Source organism: Pleuronectes platessa, chromosome 23, assembly GCF_947347685.1.
Source record: "Pleuronectes platessa chromosome 23, fPlePla1.1, whole genome shotgun sequence".
In the NCBI taxonomy this organism is placed as follows: Eukaryota; Metazoa; Chordata; class Actinopteri; order Pleuronectiformes; family Pleuronectidae; genus Pleuronectes; species Pleuronectes platessa.
Genome location: NC_070648.1, coordinates 900,357 through 914,400, shown reverse-complemented (window position 1 = coordinate 914,400; position 14,044 = coordinate 900,357). Strand labels below are relative to the sequence as shown.

Genomic DNA, 14,044 nt, shown 5'->3' with positions numbered 1-14,044 from the left:
TATCAACAAGGTACCAAGAGATAACGCCCATGTTTCCTTCCTACCATTAGGAAGGAGATGCCGTTCAGCAGCAGTATTCAGACATCCTGCTGCAGGTAACAGTTCAGCCCGTGAAGGCAAATTTGACCGCTCCCTGTCTTCCAGCACTTTAACGACTGTACGTACAGTGAAGAGGAACGTGATAAAGAACAAGCCATTGAGCACATTGTTGTGTTCAACTCCATTTTGTATTCAGTGCTGTGTCACTGTGTTCCCCTCTAGCCTGTGAGGGAGAGCTGGGTCAGTTTCTGAATAACTCCTGTACTAGTAATTCATGCAGTCATCAATCAGGCAGTAAAATTGAAATCAGTGACTTTGACTGTGAGTGATGGGGAAGTGGGCTGTTGAAACAAGTCGTGCAGTGAATGGAGGGGAGCTGCAGATATTTCATCTCCTCACCAAAATTTCTGTCAGACTTATTGTAATTCCCGGAAAGTTTGTTTGTATAGCAGATGTCATCAGCAAGGCATTTCTGAATGTTTAATATAACACTTAGTTTTACATCAGCTATCGGAAATTGGTGGAAGTTTCGATAACCATTGAATTATCAGTCTTTGATTAATTTATGGTAAACTGTTTTTACAGGAAATTGAGATTCGGTGAAGAGGTGCGATGTTTAACAGTGGACTATTCATCAGAGCACTTCCTGATTGTGTTGTTTGGTTTCCATAACGCCGGATTCAAGAATATAAAAGCCAAAAAATGCGGCTCTTCCACTTGGTGCTGAGTTTCCCAGTAGGAGGCTGACTGACTGGCAGCCCTGGGGCATCATATGTTGTTCTTGCTCTCCTATTTCCTCCCATGTATGATTGGCAACCATCAGTAAACCTGACAGTCGAGTCCAACCAGACAGACATGGGATGGAACTCATGTAGAGACACAAAGAAACGCTCCACTACAAAAACGATGTGTTTGTCTGAGAACGAAATGTTGGACTGCGTTATATTCAGACTTTAATGTTTTGTTAAACCAACTCTCACTGGCACAAAAAGGCTGATTTAAATGATATAGAAAGTGTTCGTGTAACAGCAGCAGCTCACCAGGGCCACAAACTGCCCTCAGAGTAAAATCTAGACTTCTCTGAACTCGTTCGTAGCACATGAAGACGGAGCTCCATTCCACAGACGGAGGTTAGATACAGGGACAAGCTATTCTGAAGCACACGTCATCCAACGCCTGTTGACTTTCGTGAAGAGTAAATACAGTTCTTCACCACAACCGTATTGTCAAGCACGAGCAAGGTGTTCACTTGTACAGCAAACTTTATATGACGTTCATATGATTTCATTACATGATTTATAAAAAATTTACATCCTGAGCCTTTTCCTGTATTTCAAGTTTAGACGATAAATAGATAATTTAGTCCGGATCAAACAGTTGACCTGACTTACGACAGAAACCTCATCATAGTTCATTCTGAGCTACAACAGACCAGCCGATGAGTCAATGTCCCTAATGATGTTTGATTAGTCATATGAAAACTTCATTTCACTAACAAATGGGGGCTTATCTCTATTGTTTATTTTTAGGTCCTTTATATTTGTATTTGTGTTAAGATGTATATATATATAAAATATATCAAGGCATTGGAAAGCAGTATCTGCATTTGCCACATGAATCCATATCTACTTCTCATCATGTTTTACTTATGCTACACATAAGCTAACAAACGTGTGGCTCAGGCTGTGGCCTAGGAGTTCAAGTGGGTCGTTTCCGTAATGGTTAGGTCGGTGGTTCAATGCCGGGCTTCCCCAGCCCGCATGCCATCAGTGTGCGAATGGATGACTGTTAAGAAAGTAATGCTGAAATGTCTTTGTGTGAGCGGGTACTTTTTGTGAGTAGTTTCAGTCGCACATAAGAACTTTATAAATCACTTTATTGAAAATCACCTTGTCAAACGCTCACTGGGTAAAGTAGTTCCAAAACGTAATGCGCTAGAAAAACAATCACACCAATAAGCAACCAAATCCAGATGTGCTTTGTTCAACCCTTTGCTACATCATGGAACAAAGACTCATGTGTCATGTGTCCGATAAGTGCAGCAGATTCCTTCCGACACACATCACGTCCACTAATTACTTGATTACAGTAACTCGGAGCGTCACGTAAGGGGAAACTTCTCGGTAAACTGGCGGTGTGAGGTTACGGAAAATCAACGTATGATTAGCATCAAACTGGTCGGGGAATTTTTAGAGATCGAGATGATATGACAGAAACAAGCTAGCTGGCATAGGTTCAGATTTACAGGCTACAAGGAAAGTATGTTCACACTATGCTTGTGTCTCAACATTGTTCACATTGTTTACGTTAAGAAAGAAAAACTTGCATTCTGTTGTGAAGGCTCTGTGCATTCCTTCGTTAATTTGTAGTTTAGCAAACTATTGTAACTATTTCGTGTTTTAAAGCACTAAATAAACATGGAGGAACTTTGTAACACACTGTTAAGTTATAATCAGATTAAAGGACATTTTAAGTTCACACCTCTGCCAAGGCCCAACAGTAGACTCATAGATATCGTTCCCCTAAATATAATGGATTTTGGGATTAATTATTCTGTCTCACATTGTACAAGAGAGTGAAAAACCGTCCTGGATCCGCCCCCTGAGTCCAACAGATGAAAACATCTCTGCGGGGGGGAATAATAAACCAGGGCGTCTCATGAACATTTACATTGATCGGGTCACGTTCTAGGTTTGGATGCATGTGATGGACTTACAGTAAAGCAGGATGATACTTTTGTATGTCCAGCAGCTCGGGTTCCCGACCCCGTCAAAACACTAATCTGAAAATAGAGCAGATTGTCATCTTCCTCATTTGTGATCACATCTATTGCTCGTTAGTTTGTTGTGTTGACTTGTTGCTCAACATCTTTCCAGTGTTTTTCTTTCGACACTTCCTCAACCAGAAAGAAGCACAGGCTCTACGTGGAAATTAGTTTTACATTGTCTTTTGATTATGGTACGTGATGCTTTTTTTTTTTTTTAATCTGCCATTCGTTTCATGTTGAATTAACGTTAAATTATGAATTTAACAGAGATTGTTCCGAAACTTGAGAAATGTGCAAGATGGGAGTGACAAGAGGAATTTAAGAAAAGGAGATTTGAAGCCAGATAACGTCGCCATTCCTCATTTGTCTTTCATGCTGTTGTCACATCTGTGTCAGTCTCCTCTCGTTATGATAGAAAAGAGGCAATAAGCAATAAGTTAGAAACACTTTAATTGCAAAGAAACAGTCATTAAATAATCACAATGACAATATGGTAACCTCTAGTTTAATAATTAAACTAACTTCTTTAAAAATAAATATTTGAAATATAGTCCTACAAAGCAGCTACTTTAAAAGCCTCGTCATAACACGGCAGGTTTGGTACAGTTATGGAATTATTATAAAAACTACAAGGCCATTTTCTGCTTAAACTTCATTTTTGGCTTGACTCTGTTTTTGAAACGTGGGTTTGGATTTCAGTCTTCGAGCTCCAGGAGTTTCTTCAGCTCAGACTTCAGCTGCTCTTCGTCCTCTTCGTCCTCCACCTCCACCTCGATCCCGTCCATGGTCTTCTGCAGCTGCTCCTTGATGTTGTTCAGCTGAAGCAGTCCGTCCTGCAGGTCTTTGCAAACTTCTCGTATTTTTACTGCAAAGTCCGTCTTAGCGCCTTTCCTCAGTTCCACGGAGTCCTTCGCCAGGAAGAAGACATCGAGCGCCAGGAAGAGGCCGGACATGACGCCGGTGGTGATGCTCATCACCTGCGCGGCTTTGGCGGCGCTGCCGGCAACGCTGAGGACCTGAATCGTGCCGATCAGACTCTCTGTGTTGATGACCAGAGCCTTGCCGGCTCGGCCGCCCTCCTTCAACACGTGCTTCACGTTCTGGTTCAGGTGTTTTTTGGAGATGGTTTCAGCGAATTTCTCAAAGTCCCATTCCTCCAGCGTCTCCATCCCCTCCTGTGAGGAGGAACAATACGTCAGGGCTGAACCTCATGAAAACACGTTTCACATGAATCAGTTGTAGCACTTCATGTTTAAAAAAAGATGTTGGTATTATCACTACACACATTTTCACCGTGAGTCGACTTCAACACCTCTCATGGTTCAGTAGATATTCAAGTTGTGTGTGAAAACCGTTTCTTCTCACCTCCAGAAACTCCAGACACTCCTTGATGTCCTTCATCTCCTGCTCATAGTCCTGGATCATCTTCTCCACCTTCTTGCGGTCGGTCTTCGAATGAACCGTGTCCGTGATGTTGGCCGAAGCGGACGCCACGCCCCCCGCGGTTGCGATGCCGATGCCCACAGCCGTGACGATGAGGGAGGTCCCGGCAGTGAAGGGCGCCAGGATGAGGCCGGTGATGGTGGTGATGGACCCGGCCACGCTGGCCACCCCCCCGCCGACGCTGGCCGTGACGGTTTTCTTGTGAAAACTGTCGGCTGCATCGGCCAAACCCAGGAGCTCCAGGACGCGCTGCTGCAGGGAGGCGCCGCGCTGGTTGAAGAAGCGGACGAAGAGACGAGCGGCCATGAAGACACGATCGGCTGCGTCCTCCACAACCCTGAGGCAAGGACACGAAGACTAACACTGGAATGCAGCTCCCGGACAATATTGACCGAAAGTTATTCTACTATCACATTCATAAGAGATGTTCAGATACCAGCTTTATTATTATTATAAATCTATGTGAAACTTTTACTCAACTAGCCCTGGCTAACGCTACGTCACGGAGAATCACTTGTCTCCCCCCCCCCCCCCCGTGTTGAGCAAGAAGTGATCTCCGGTTTATTTATTTAATTAATATAATTTAAAAAGTCCCTCAAGTAAAGTGGCGACGTACTGGATGCAAGACTTTAGTATTGAGATGATTTTGGTTTTGACTGCCAAACTAGATAATGAAGTGCTGTTAGTCATTATATGCACTGGTATCAGATCCATACACGAAGCAGCGTTAAGGGAACAATGGTATCTGAGCATCTTGGAACTTAGCGTCACTAAAGGTTTACTTACTCTTCAGCTTCCTCATTCTGGTTTGCTGCATTCCACTCCTCCCAGCCTGACACACAGCAAAACAAGTATCAGTTTCAAACTGGATCCCTACAGGTGAACTGAACCCTGTTCAAACTGTGAGCGTTACCTTCCACTGTTCTCCACCACTCCAGAAGACCGTCTTCATCCTGCAAGTGAACAGAGACAGTTCTGTGTGTAAATTAAATCTGATTCCGAGCTTCACATGATGGAGTATGACACATTGAGGTGCGTACGTCCAGCGGGTCCACGGCTGCTCCTTCGCCTGGAACCGGCACCTCGGCCATTTCTAGAGTCTGAACTTCAACGACCTCCTGGAACAGAGAGGAGACACATTCGTTCAGCAGCTCTTCATCTAATCTGTGTTTCCAGAATGCAGATCAACACCTAATTGGATTCAAAACTCATTAGAATCACAAACTGTTCCCAGCTCCTCTTCTATACACCTCTAAGTATTATCAGCTGCAGTTCACTGGATGATCAGTGGGATTTTTTAAACCACTCTTCATCACCTGTAATCATTCAGGTTCCCTCATAACCTGCATCTTGTAGTTTACATAACTTAAAGATGTTTCTATTGTGTAATGACATGTTTGTAGGCGCTGGCCTCTGAGGTCAGAGGTAAACAGGCGGAGTTTCCCACACACAACAAGCTTCCTGCCTCGGAATGTGTAGTAAGTGTGTGTTGCACAATAACAGCTGTTCCTCCATCGGGCCTGGCAGACAATGAAGTGTGTGTCGGAGCATGCAGGGGTCAGAGTTCAACACTGTTCTTTCTTCAGAGGTTCTACAACTCACACACAACACAAATCTATGCAGGGGGGGGGGGGGGGGGGGGGGGGGTAGGTCTGAGCTAAACATGATATGAAGACGTTTCACCTCTCGTCCAAAAGGCTTCTTCAGTTCTTGAAACTTCTCAGAACAGAAGAAGCCTTCTGGACGAGAGGTGGAACACGAGCAGGCCCAGTTGTGTAGGTAGAACTACTGGAAATACCTGGATGGTTGAAACTCTTGACAGATCATGTTTAGCTCAGAGCTAAACACACACACCACCCCCCCCCCCCCCCCCCAGCTCTGCACACGCCATTGAAAGAATGTGTTGCTGCTGAGTTCCGTCTGAAAGAACAAGATGCACAGAACAGATTGAAGTCGACTGAGCTCATGAACCAGACAGATGTTATTTGAAAAGTCTTTTCTGTAAAATGAATGATGTCCTTTCATTGAGTTTGTTCGTGTCATCGAAGCTCAGCAGGAAATAAAGAAATACGTGAAAATCCGGCTGCTTGTGATTGGAATAAATGATTGTGTTGGAGAAATAATTGACCAGATATTTTAATTAAATATTTCCAGTGTGTAAATAAGTAAACAACTGAGCTGAAACCGACACGAGCAAACACAGGAAGGATAATGATTCACCCCTTATAAAAAATATGAGCCTGTGGGGTTGATTATGGCATTGATAGGTTTTATTTGCACAGAGACACAACGACACTGTGCAAACACATTTGCATGTGAAAATATAATGTGTGAACAACAAGCAACCAATTTAATTTGCTCTGCGGGAAACAGAGAAACTGCTCTTCAGCTGGACTCGCTTCCAATTCAATGTTCCTGTATTGCGTTTGTATTTTCCTCACTAAACTTGAAACTAAAAATTATCATAATTCCATTAAAATGATCTGAATTCGTAGTTATGTGTTAATTTAAATCACTTTTGAAAAGTGTGTGTTTAGACGGGGTTTCCCACTCACCTCGGTTAAGGCCTGAGAGTCTGATGATGAGGAATCCTGAATATAACAGAAACATTACAGATAAAGAACCATTTAGGAATAGTGACAAATGTTAAAACGATATAACATTTTCATCAATAGCTATAAAGCGATATTCCAGTATGCATTGATCAGTGAGTGAAGGTTGTAGTTTTAAACTCTAATTCATGGGAAGACAAGGATGTGATATTTATCACTATTGATATTAACTAATACATATTTATAATATCTCGCCGGACCGAGAGCTGAAGTACCTTTGCTCCAGGTCCAAACAAAGCACTGGGCAGAATCCTCTTTATTCTGAAAGTCTGGAGAAGACCAAGCCCTCGTTAGCAGTGTTATTAATACTCTGCATGGAGATATTTGACTTCAGTAGCTGATATGAATATGACCTCACCCCAGAGCTACATACCATAGTTTTTTTCTTTGGCGGCCTCACAGGCTCAGTTGTCAGCTCAGCGGCGGCGTCGGAGTCGACGTACCAAACAGACTGGAAACGACCGGAGGTTCTTTATTCACGACAGTTTCACACACGCAGCGGTTTCACAAAATGTTTCCAACGAAGCATCAGACAAGGTCTCGACCACACGTTTCTGAAGCTGCCGATTTTAAACGTTATCGGGTTTGTTTCATTAGTTTTTAATAAGGGGCTTTTTCCTGTCTCACGTCAAACACTGAAGAAGAACTAGTTTTCTGGTGTCAGGTCTTCACCTTGTCGGATGCTTTGCATTCTTCAGGCGAGACGGCGTGTTTTACCTCAGAGTCTCATCTCCGCTCGGCAGTTAAACCAGAAACAATGAGTGCACTGTTATTACAGGATTCAGGCTACATGTGCGTCGGTGGAGGATGTCGGTGTCTTACATGTCTCTCTATGGTTCTGTCATCCAGGCTCTCAGAGCTGGACGAGTGGTCGCTGTGAAGATCCCGAAGCTCCTGAGGACAAACGGGAGAAAGAGGAGTTATGAGCAGCTCGGGCTTTAAATGTGAAAGAGAAGACCTAACGAGGGTCAGGGGTTCTCAGGTCAGTTCTGCAGCTACTGACGTTTGACTCATTAGCACTGGGATCTGAACACACACCTGAGTCTTCAGGGACGAGGGTCCAGCAGGAACCAGCGAGTCGGTCTCATCCTCCGTCTGCAGCTCGGAGAGAGATCACAGTTTAGGCTTTTTAAAAGTGAAGCTGATCGTTTACGTCAAATGTCACAAAGCTCGTTATCTGAACTCTGATACCTGTGTGAGGGACTTGAAGGGGTTCACCTTCTGCATCATCCCCTTGAACTTCCCAGGGTTCTAGAGTTAATCAGAGGACAGAGTGAAGGTTTTCTTATTCCAACCAGAGCAGCTTCAGGCTACATACGTGGCCTTTGACCTCTGGAATCTAATCACGTGACAACTGGTGAAACTGGGGAAATTCCCCTGAAGGTTGAGAAATGTTCAATGAGACAAACAAAAGACTCCAGAGACAAAAGAGTTCCACTTGAGAATTCCTTCACGGGTTAGGTCACAATGACCTTTGACCTTTTTATCCCTGGATCGAAGTGAACATTTGTACATAAAGAAGGAAGCTTGTGATTTGAACAAAAGCTAAGAATACAAAAGATAGAGACTGAGGAGCAAGAGGTAAATACACGTTAACTTTAAATATTATTCATATAGAGCCAGTAACTGACCGACAGTTGTGTCAGAGACGTGAACGATAGAACGTTGAAATACATCAGTCAGGTTTATCTTTGCTACCACCTGGTGGCAGTAGGGAATGTGTCCCTACAGTGATGGAGGAAGAAGCCAATTTATTAAAGACCAAGTCACATGTTGAGGATTAAATTCTGAAGATTACCTTTAAAAACCTGATGAGTAATTTTAACAATAGAATATTACAATTATCAATATCAAGATATTGCATCAGCCCTAATCTGAAGAAGAAAAACCCTCTTTCATTAGAAATATGGTACGTTTAGAAGTGAATTACATGATTTAAACAAATGGATGCTGTGTCACAAACCTAGAAGTTGTGCTTTGTGTGTTACTGCACATGTTGTGTACCTGTTTCTCTGGTAAGTTGTGAGTGTCCGTTAAGCTTCCGCTGCTGGAGGAGAGGTCGCCGTGAAGAGGTTCCTGGAAACATCACACACAAGTAAGAAACTCTACGCAGCCATTTATCATTTATAAATCAATAATCACTCAAACTGGTACCTTTGGCTGTGAGGATTTGAAGGGATTCACTTTCTGCATCACTCCTGAAATCATCCCTGGATTCTAGAGAACACAAGCGTCGGTTGGACGAGTGAAGATGAACTCGATGCTTTGGACGGTTCAGTGAGAATTTACCTGTTTGGTCTGAACTTCTCTTCCAGGCGCTGGTGGGTCGGTGCAGGCGACCTGAGGATCAGTGTGAGGCGTCTACAGCAGAGAGAGAAGTGATGTGTTGTTTGTTGTGAATTCTCGTCCCCCCCCCATGAAAACCTTGTCTTTAAAATAACCCAGAAATGTAGAAATGTACAATATTTAATTCTGACTATACACACAAAAGTTTTTTTAGCAAACAAAAGGACAAAAGGGGATTAAAAGAACATGTGTTTCTATTGGTCAGATGAAATAATAAATATATTTAAAATAATTGTTTCTGAAGCTGTTATTGGGGGGGGGGGGGGGGGTCATGGTTATTTCTGCAGGTAAAGCTTAATTTGATAAGAACACAAGTTGTACAATATAATGCATCAACTGTTGGGACTTGGTTCACAGTCTCTATAGTGTTTGTTCTTATTCTACATTATGTAATGACTGAATACAAATATCAGAATAGAATAGAAAGTCTTAATTGTGAGATTAGACAAAATACAACTAAATTAGATGAATAGATTATTGTGTCACTGCCAAGTACAAGTACATATACAACGAAATGCGGTTTAGCATCTAACCAGAAGTGCAAAAAACTGGCAGTTAAAGTGCAGAGATGGAATATGTAAATAAATATGAAGTACAGTTAGAAATATACATGGAATACAAATGGAGAATATAAATGGAGAATATGATAGATAGATAGATAAAGAGTTTAAACAACACAGTATTCACGAAATAAATAAAGTTCCATGGTCAGCTGTGGTTATTGAACAGTTGATGTTAATCATATTTCAAATTTTATGTTAAAACTAAATAGATAACAGTCTGATTTCAGCTCTGGTTTGTGGTTGTTTGCAAAGGATGATTATTATATTAAAATATCACTGTTATTAATTTATCGCAAAATCTCTGCAGCTGCATCTTTAAGTCACATTTGCTCTTTTAAATTGATCATAATTTTTTCTGGTTTCAATTCAATATTTTTAACTGTTATGATGTTTTATGTTTTATGAAAAGCACTTTGAGCGGCACATTATGCTATGAAAAGGATATTACTATCAATAATAACTCGGCTACTTTATCTTCAATTATGGTTAAGAGTAATTCTGTGACACTGATATTCCTTCATACTTGACAAATCCTGAGTTTAACTTGGTGAAACCTGCACATATGATAATAGGTGTGAATCCATGTAGTCCCCCCCCCCCCCCCACATATAAAAGTATTACTTATCAGAAGATCCCATGCAGTTCTAGTTATTATCTCATATCCTTGTGTATTTTACAGAATCAGTACCTGAGCTGAAGACTTGAAGGGGTTGACTTTGTGCATGACTCCTTTCAACACACCAGGATTCTGAAACACAGCATCATCAGGTCAAATATAATAACCATCATAGATGTTTCATAACAGCCAGTTGCTGTCCTGCTCTGACAACCTATTCTTTAATTACACGTCCAACAAAAACTTGCTAACTCAAGTTCTCAACTTTTTGTATTAATCAAATTTCTTAAATATCCTCAACAACCTTAATAACTGCTCATAAATACAGAGTTCTATCATCAAATATTTCACAATAATATTTCACAATCATCTCTCTCCCACCTGATTGGTCTCGGGGCCTCGCTCCAGGGACTCAGCAGAATCAGCTCGAGGAACCTGAGACAGAATCCAGGGGAGTTAATGAGTCACATGGTTTCATGGGGACGTCCACACGGTGCTGCTGTTACCTGCTGGGAGCTGGACCTGAACGGGTTGACCTTCTGCAGGACGCCCTTCAGCCCGCCGGCGCCCTGAGGGACAAGGTTTACAAAATGGAATCTACACCCTCTATCATGTTTACGTCATATTTCATATAAACTACAGGACAATAAGCAAAGTGTACGAAAGGGGCTTTGCATTTATTTGCATTGTATCCAGGGACAAACCTTTCATGTTTATATGAAACGTAAAAATGTACATTTATTTTCTTTATTCAAGTTCTATACATTTGTTTGCATTTATGTTATAGGTATTCATACTATAGTTTATGGTTAAACTGTAAAATATTAAGCCTCAGTTACATTTCTTGGCCATAAGAGTTTGTAGACAACATCTGAGGAACCGTTTTACGCCCTAATATCAGTATTAGTCCGTGTACACAAATATTTGATTATAAATAAATGGGAAAATGTAAATAAATAAGTCTATAAGAGCACATAGCTCCACCGAGGCTAACGCACTCTCTCTCAAGAGGAAACAAGCTAAATGGATTGGTTCAATGTCATGATTGGTTGAGTAGTTCTTGATTAATCCTTTGTTTAAGAAAAAAAATATCTGATTGGTGGAGGTAACAAGTTCAGGAGCCAATCAGAGCTCAGTAGATAATTAAAACCAAACAGGAGTTTCATCCTGAAGGTAAATTAAAGGATCTGAGTTCGATGTGGGACCTCCTCTCACCTGAGTGGAGTCGGGTTCTGATACCAGTGACTCAGACGACGGAGCTTTGTTGACTCGGGAGGGAAGCTACACAGAGAACACACGTTAAATCAACAACACGTTAAATCAACAACACGTTAAATCAAACAACACAGAACCTTCACTAAACACTCAATCTGCTTCTTACCGGTGAGGTGGACTTGAAGGGGTTGACCTGCTGCATCACCCCCATCACCCCCGTCCTCTGAGTTTATAGAAACAGATTCATTATAAACACTCGTCGTCCAAAAGGCAGCAGATCGATTGATTATGTTTAAATATTCTTTATAAGCCACAGAAACTCTGCACATCTCAGATTCAGTAAGAGTGACTTGTTCTCACCTTGGTCTTTGGGTTCAGGTCCTGTTTGACCTCATTGTTGTTTTCCTACGACAACAAATTAAAGGGAACATTCAAAACGCATCGAAAAGCAAATTCCTGATTCTATCTGAGCTGTTTGTATTTTGTTTACTTCAGGTAAAACCACGAGTGTTTGTTTGTTGTTATTTACCTGTGAGGCTGCGGTGGTCTCTGGGTCCTTCGGGTTCAGGCTGTGAGCGACGGGATGATCCAGCTCCTGCTCGGACACAACACGCCTCCATTAACCGCACAGACACTTAATATCCTTATCATCATATTTCATATAGTGTATTAATTACACACCTCCTTGCTGGGTCTTGGTGGCACCACTGGCGTTTGGGCTGTGGAGCCTTTTTCTCTTCTGAACATGTGCATGGCTACGATACATGAAGAGTTTTACATGAGAACGAGAGGAAACAGGATTTGAATTCATATAACCTGGCAGCTATGAGAACAGTGCAGTGATGATCAGAGTTATAGTGTTTTAGAGAAGTCAAAACTAAACTGTTCAATATGTTGGCAGATTAAGATAAAAGCAGTTCAGATGGAAAGTTAAAGATTTTTCATAGTAATGTTTTAAAGCTGTGTTTTATTTTGTCAATGCGTTTTTATGAAACTAAATTAAACCTAATTTAAAGTTTTTAGTATAATGGTATCCTAACTTGTTTTCCATACTGGCCCAGGAACCAAACTCCGTTCAAATATTTAGCAATATAAGGTATTACACACATTTCAAGCGTTACAGACGTCGTTGGATGTATTTTTTTGTGATTTAGTGTAAACTCGGGTGTTAGAGAAAGATTCGGCTGAACCTGCGTCTTTCGTACGAACACGTTTCGGCTAGATCTGCACTTTAACTGACGCGTCACGTGGTTGCTCCGGAGCGTCCAGCTAGTGGCAGAGAGTTGTAAAAGCAGCGACCAACAAAAGTTAAAACGTGACGCTACACGTGAGTTTCTGGTGAAAGTGAAGGAGACGAATTCAACAACTTGAATCCAAATGTACGGCGACAAGTTTCTGAGAACTTCCTTCAGTGTTTAAGTTCGCAAACGATAACGAAACTGTAAATTGGCAGAATTTTGAACGCAGTCTGGTTTCTCGCTCTAAAACAACGTCACACAGTCGCCGGTACAAACACAAACTACACAAAAACAACACAATGAGCGGAGCGGGGACCTACCTGCGTGCGGACTCACAACAACAACAACACAGATGTTAACGGGGTCACAGCGACACAACTTCACTTCCCTCGGATCCGGAGTCAAACCGGTTTGACCAGAAACTGATGAGGCGGAGCTGAAACTCACCTGGTCCGATTTCATAAACACAATGAAACACACATGGTCAACAACAGGTGACACACACACAAACAAACACAACTAAACACACGCACACATTAAAACACACACACACACACACACACACACAGCTGGGAGTAGATTGACCTTCCTGTGCTGTCAGTCACATCAGCTGTGACACTGGGCGTGGCCTCTTCACTCGTTGTTTACATGTAAATAAGTTCTTCTCGTTTCTCAAACGTTTCACTTTTCATTTTCTAATTCATCGTTTAACTCACTGAAGATGTTTTATTTAATAAACAGTTGAAATCAAACATATAGAAGAAGAAACTGGGACAAGAACATTTACAGATGTTTCAGATATTTCAGGGTCAAATGAGAAAAAGCAGATGGACAAATTAATTCCTCATTTATTGTTAGAATATTAAATAGTTCAATTCAAAGAGAAGATAATCTCATCTGAAATCCTTTAAAAAAATACTTCAAGATTGAAGAGTAAAGTTTTATTAACTTCCAAAAGAACTCGGATGACATCACAGATACAAGCTTTTTAAAGTTAACCACTGCAATTTAAAAACAATTAAATGTAAAAAGCAAAGATTAGAGGCACAGATACCTTACACTATACATACAAAATTTGATATTTTCATTATTGCATGAAATAGCCTTCAAGTTCCCTTTATACATTTAGCTCTACAACCAGGATTGTAGTATTGTATTTAATGTGTTGACTTTTATAACGTGATAAGTTTGTTATGTGGTAGAAA

General features: G+C 41.4%; 1 protein-coding gene across 2 annotated transcripts; it reads right to left on the bottom strand.

Annotated features, from left to right (window-relative positions):
• Positions 1 to 3,239: 3,239 nt before the first annotated feature.
• On the bottom strand, positions 3,240 to 13,450 carry apold1b (apolipoprotein L domain containing 1b). Of its 2 annotated transcripts, none has more exons than XM_053416144.1 (23): positions 13,160 to 13,450; positions 12,283 to 12,356; positions 12,131 to 12,196; positions 11,962 to 12,006; positions 11,768 to 11,824; positions 11,602 to 11,667; positions 10,893 to 10,955; positions 10,768 to 10,821; positions 10,459 to 10,518; positions 9,151 to 9,222; positions 9,016 to 9,078; positions 8,866 to 8,937; positions 8,053 to 8,112; positions 7,900 to 7,956; positions 7,684 to 7,755; positions 7,235 to 7,312; positions 7,077 to 7,130; positions 6,805 to 6,840; positions 5,290 to 5,367; positions 5,163 to 5,202; positions 5,036 to 5,081; positions 4,172 to 4,586; positions 3,240 to 3,981 (listed from the first exon to the last, which is right to left on the bottom strand). In XM_053416144.1, the coding sequence occupies exons 1-23, from the start codon at positions 13,299 to 13,301 to the stop codon at positions 3,502 to 3,504; spliced, it is 2,250 nt and encodes a 749-aa protein (XP_053272119.1). In that variant the 5' UTR covers positions 13,302 to 13,450; the 3' UTR covers positions 3,240 to 3,501. The 2 variants fall into 2 exon arrangements, with proteins under 2 accessions (XP_053272119.1, XP_053272120.1); XM_053416145.1 differs by having other exon boundaries at positions 13,287 to 13,450.
• Between the last annotated feature and the right edge of the window lie 594 nt (positions 13,451 to 14,044).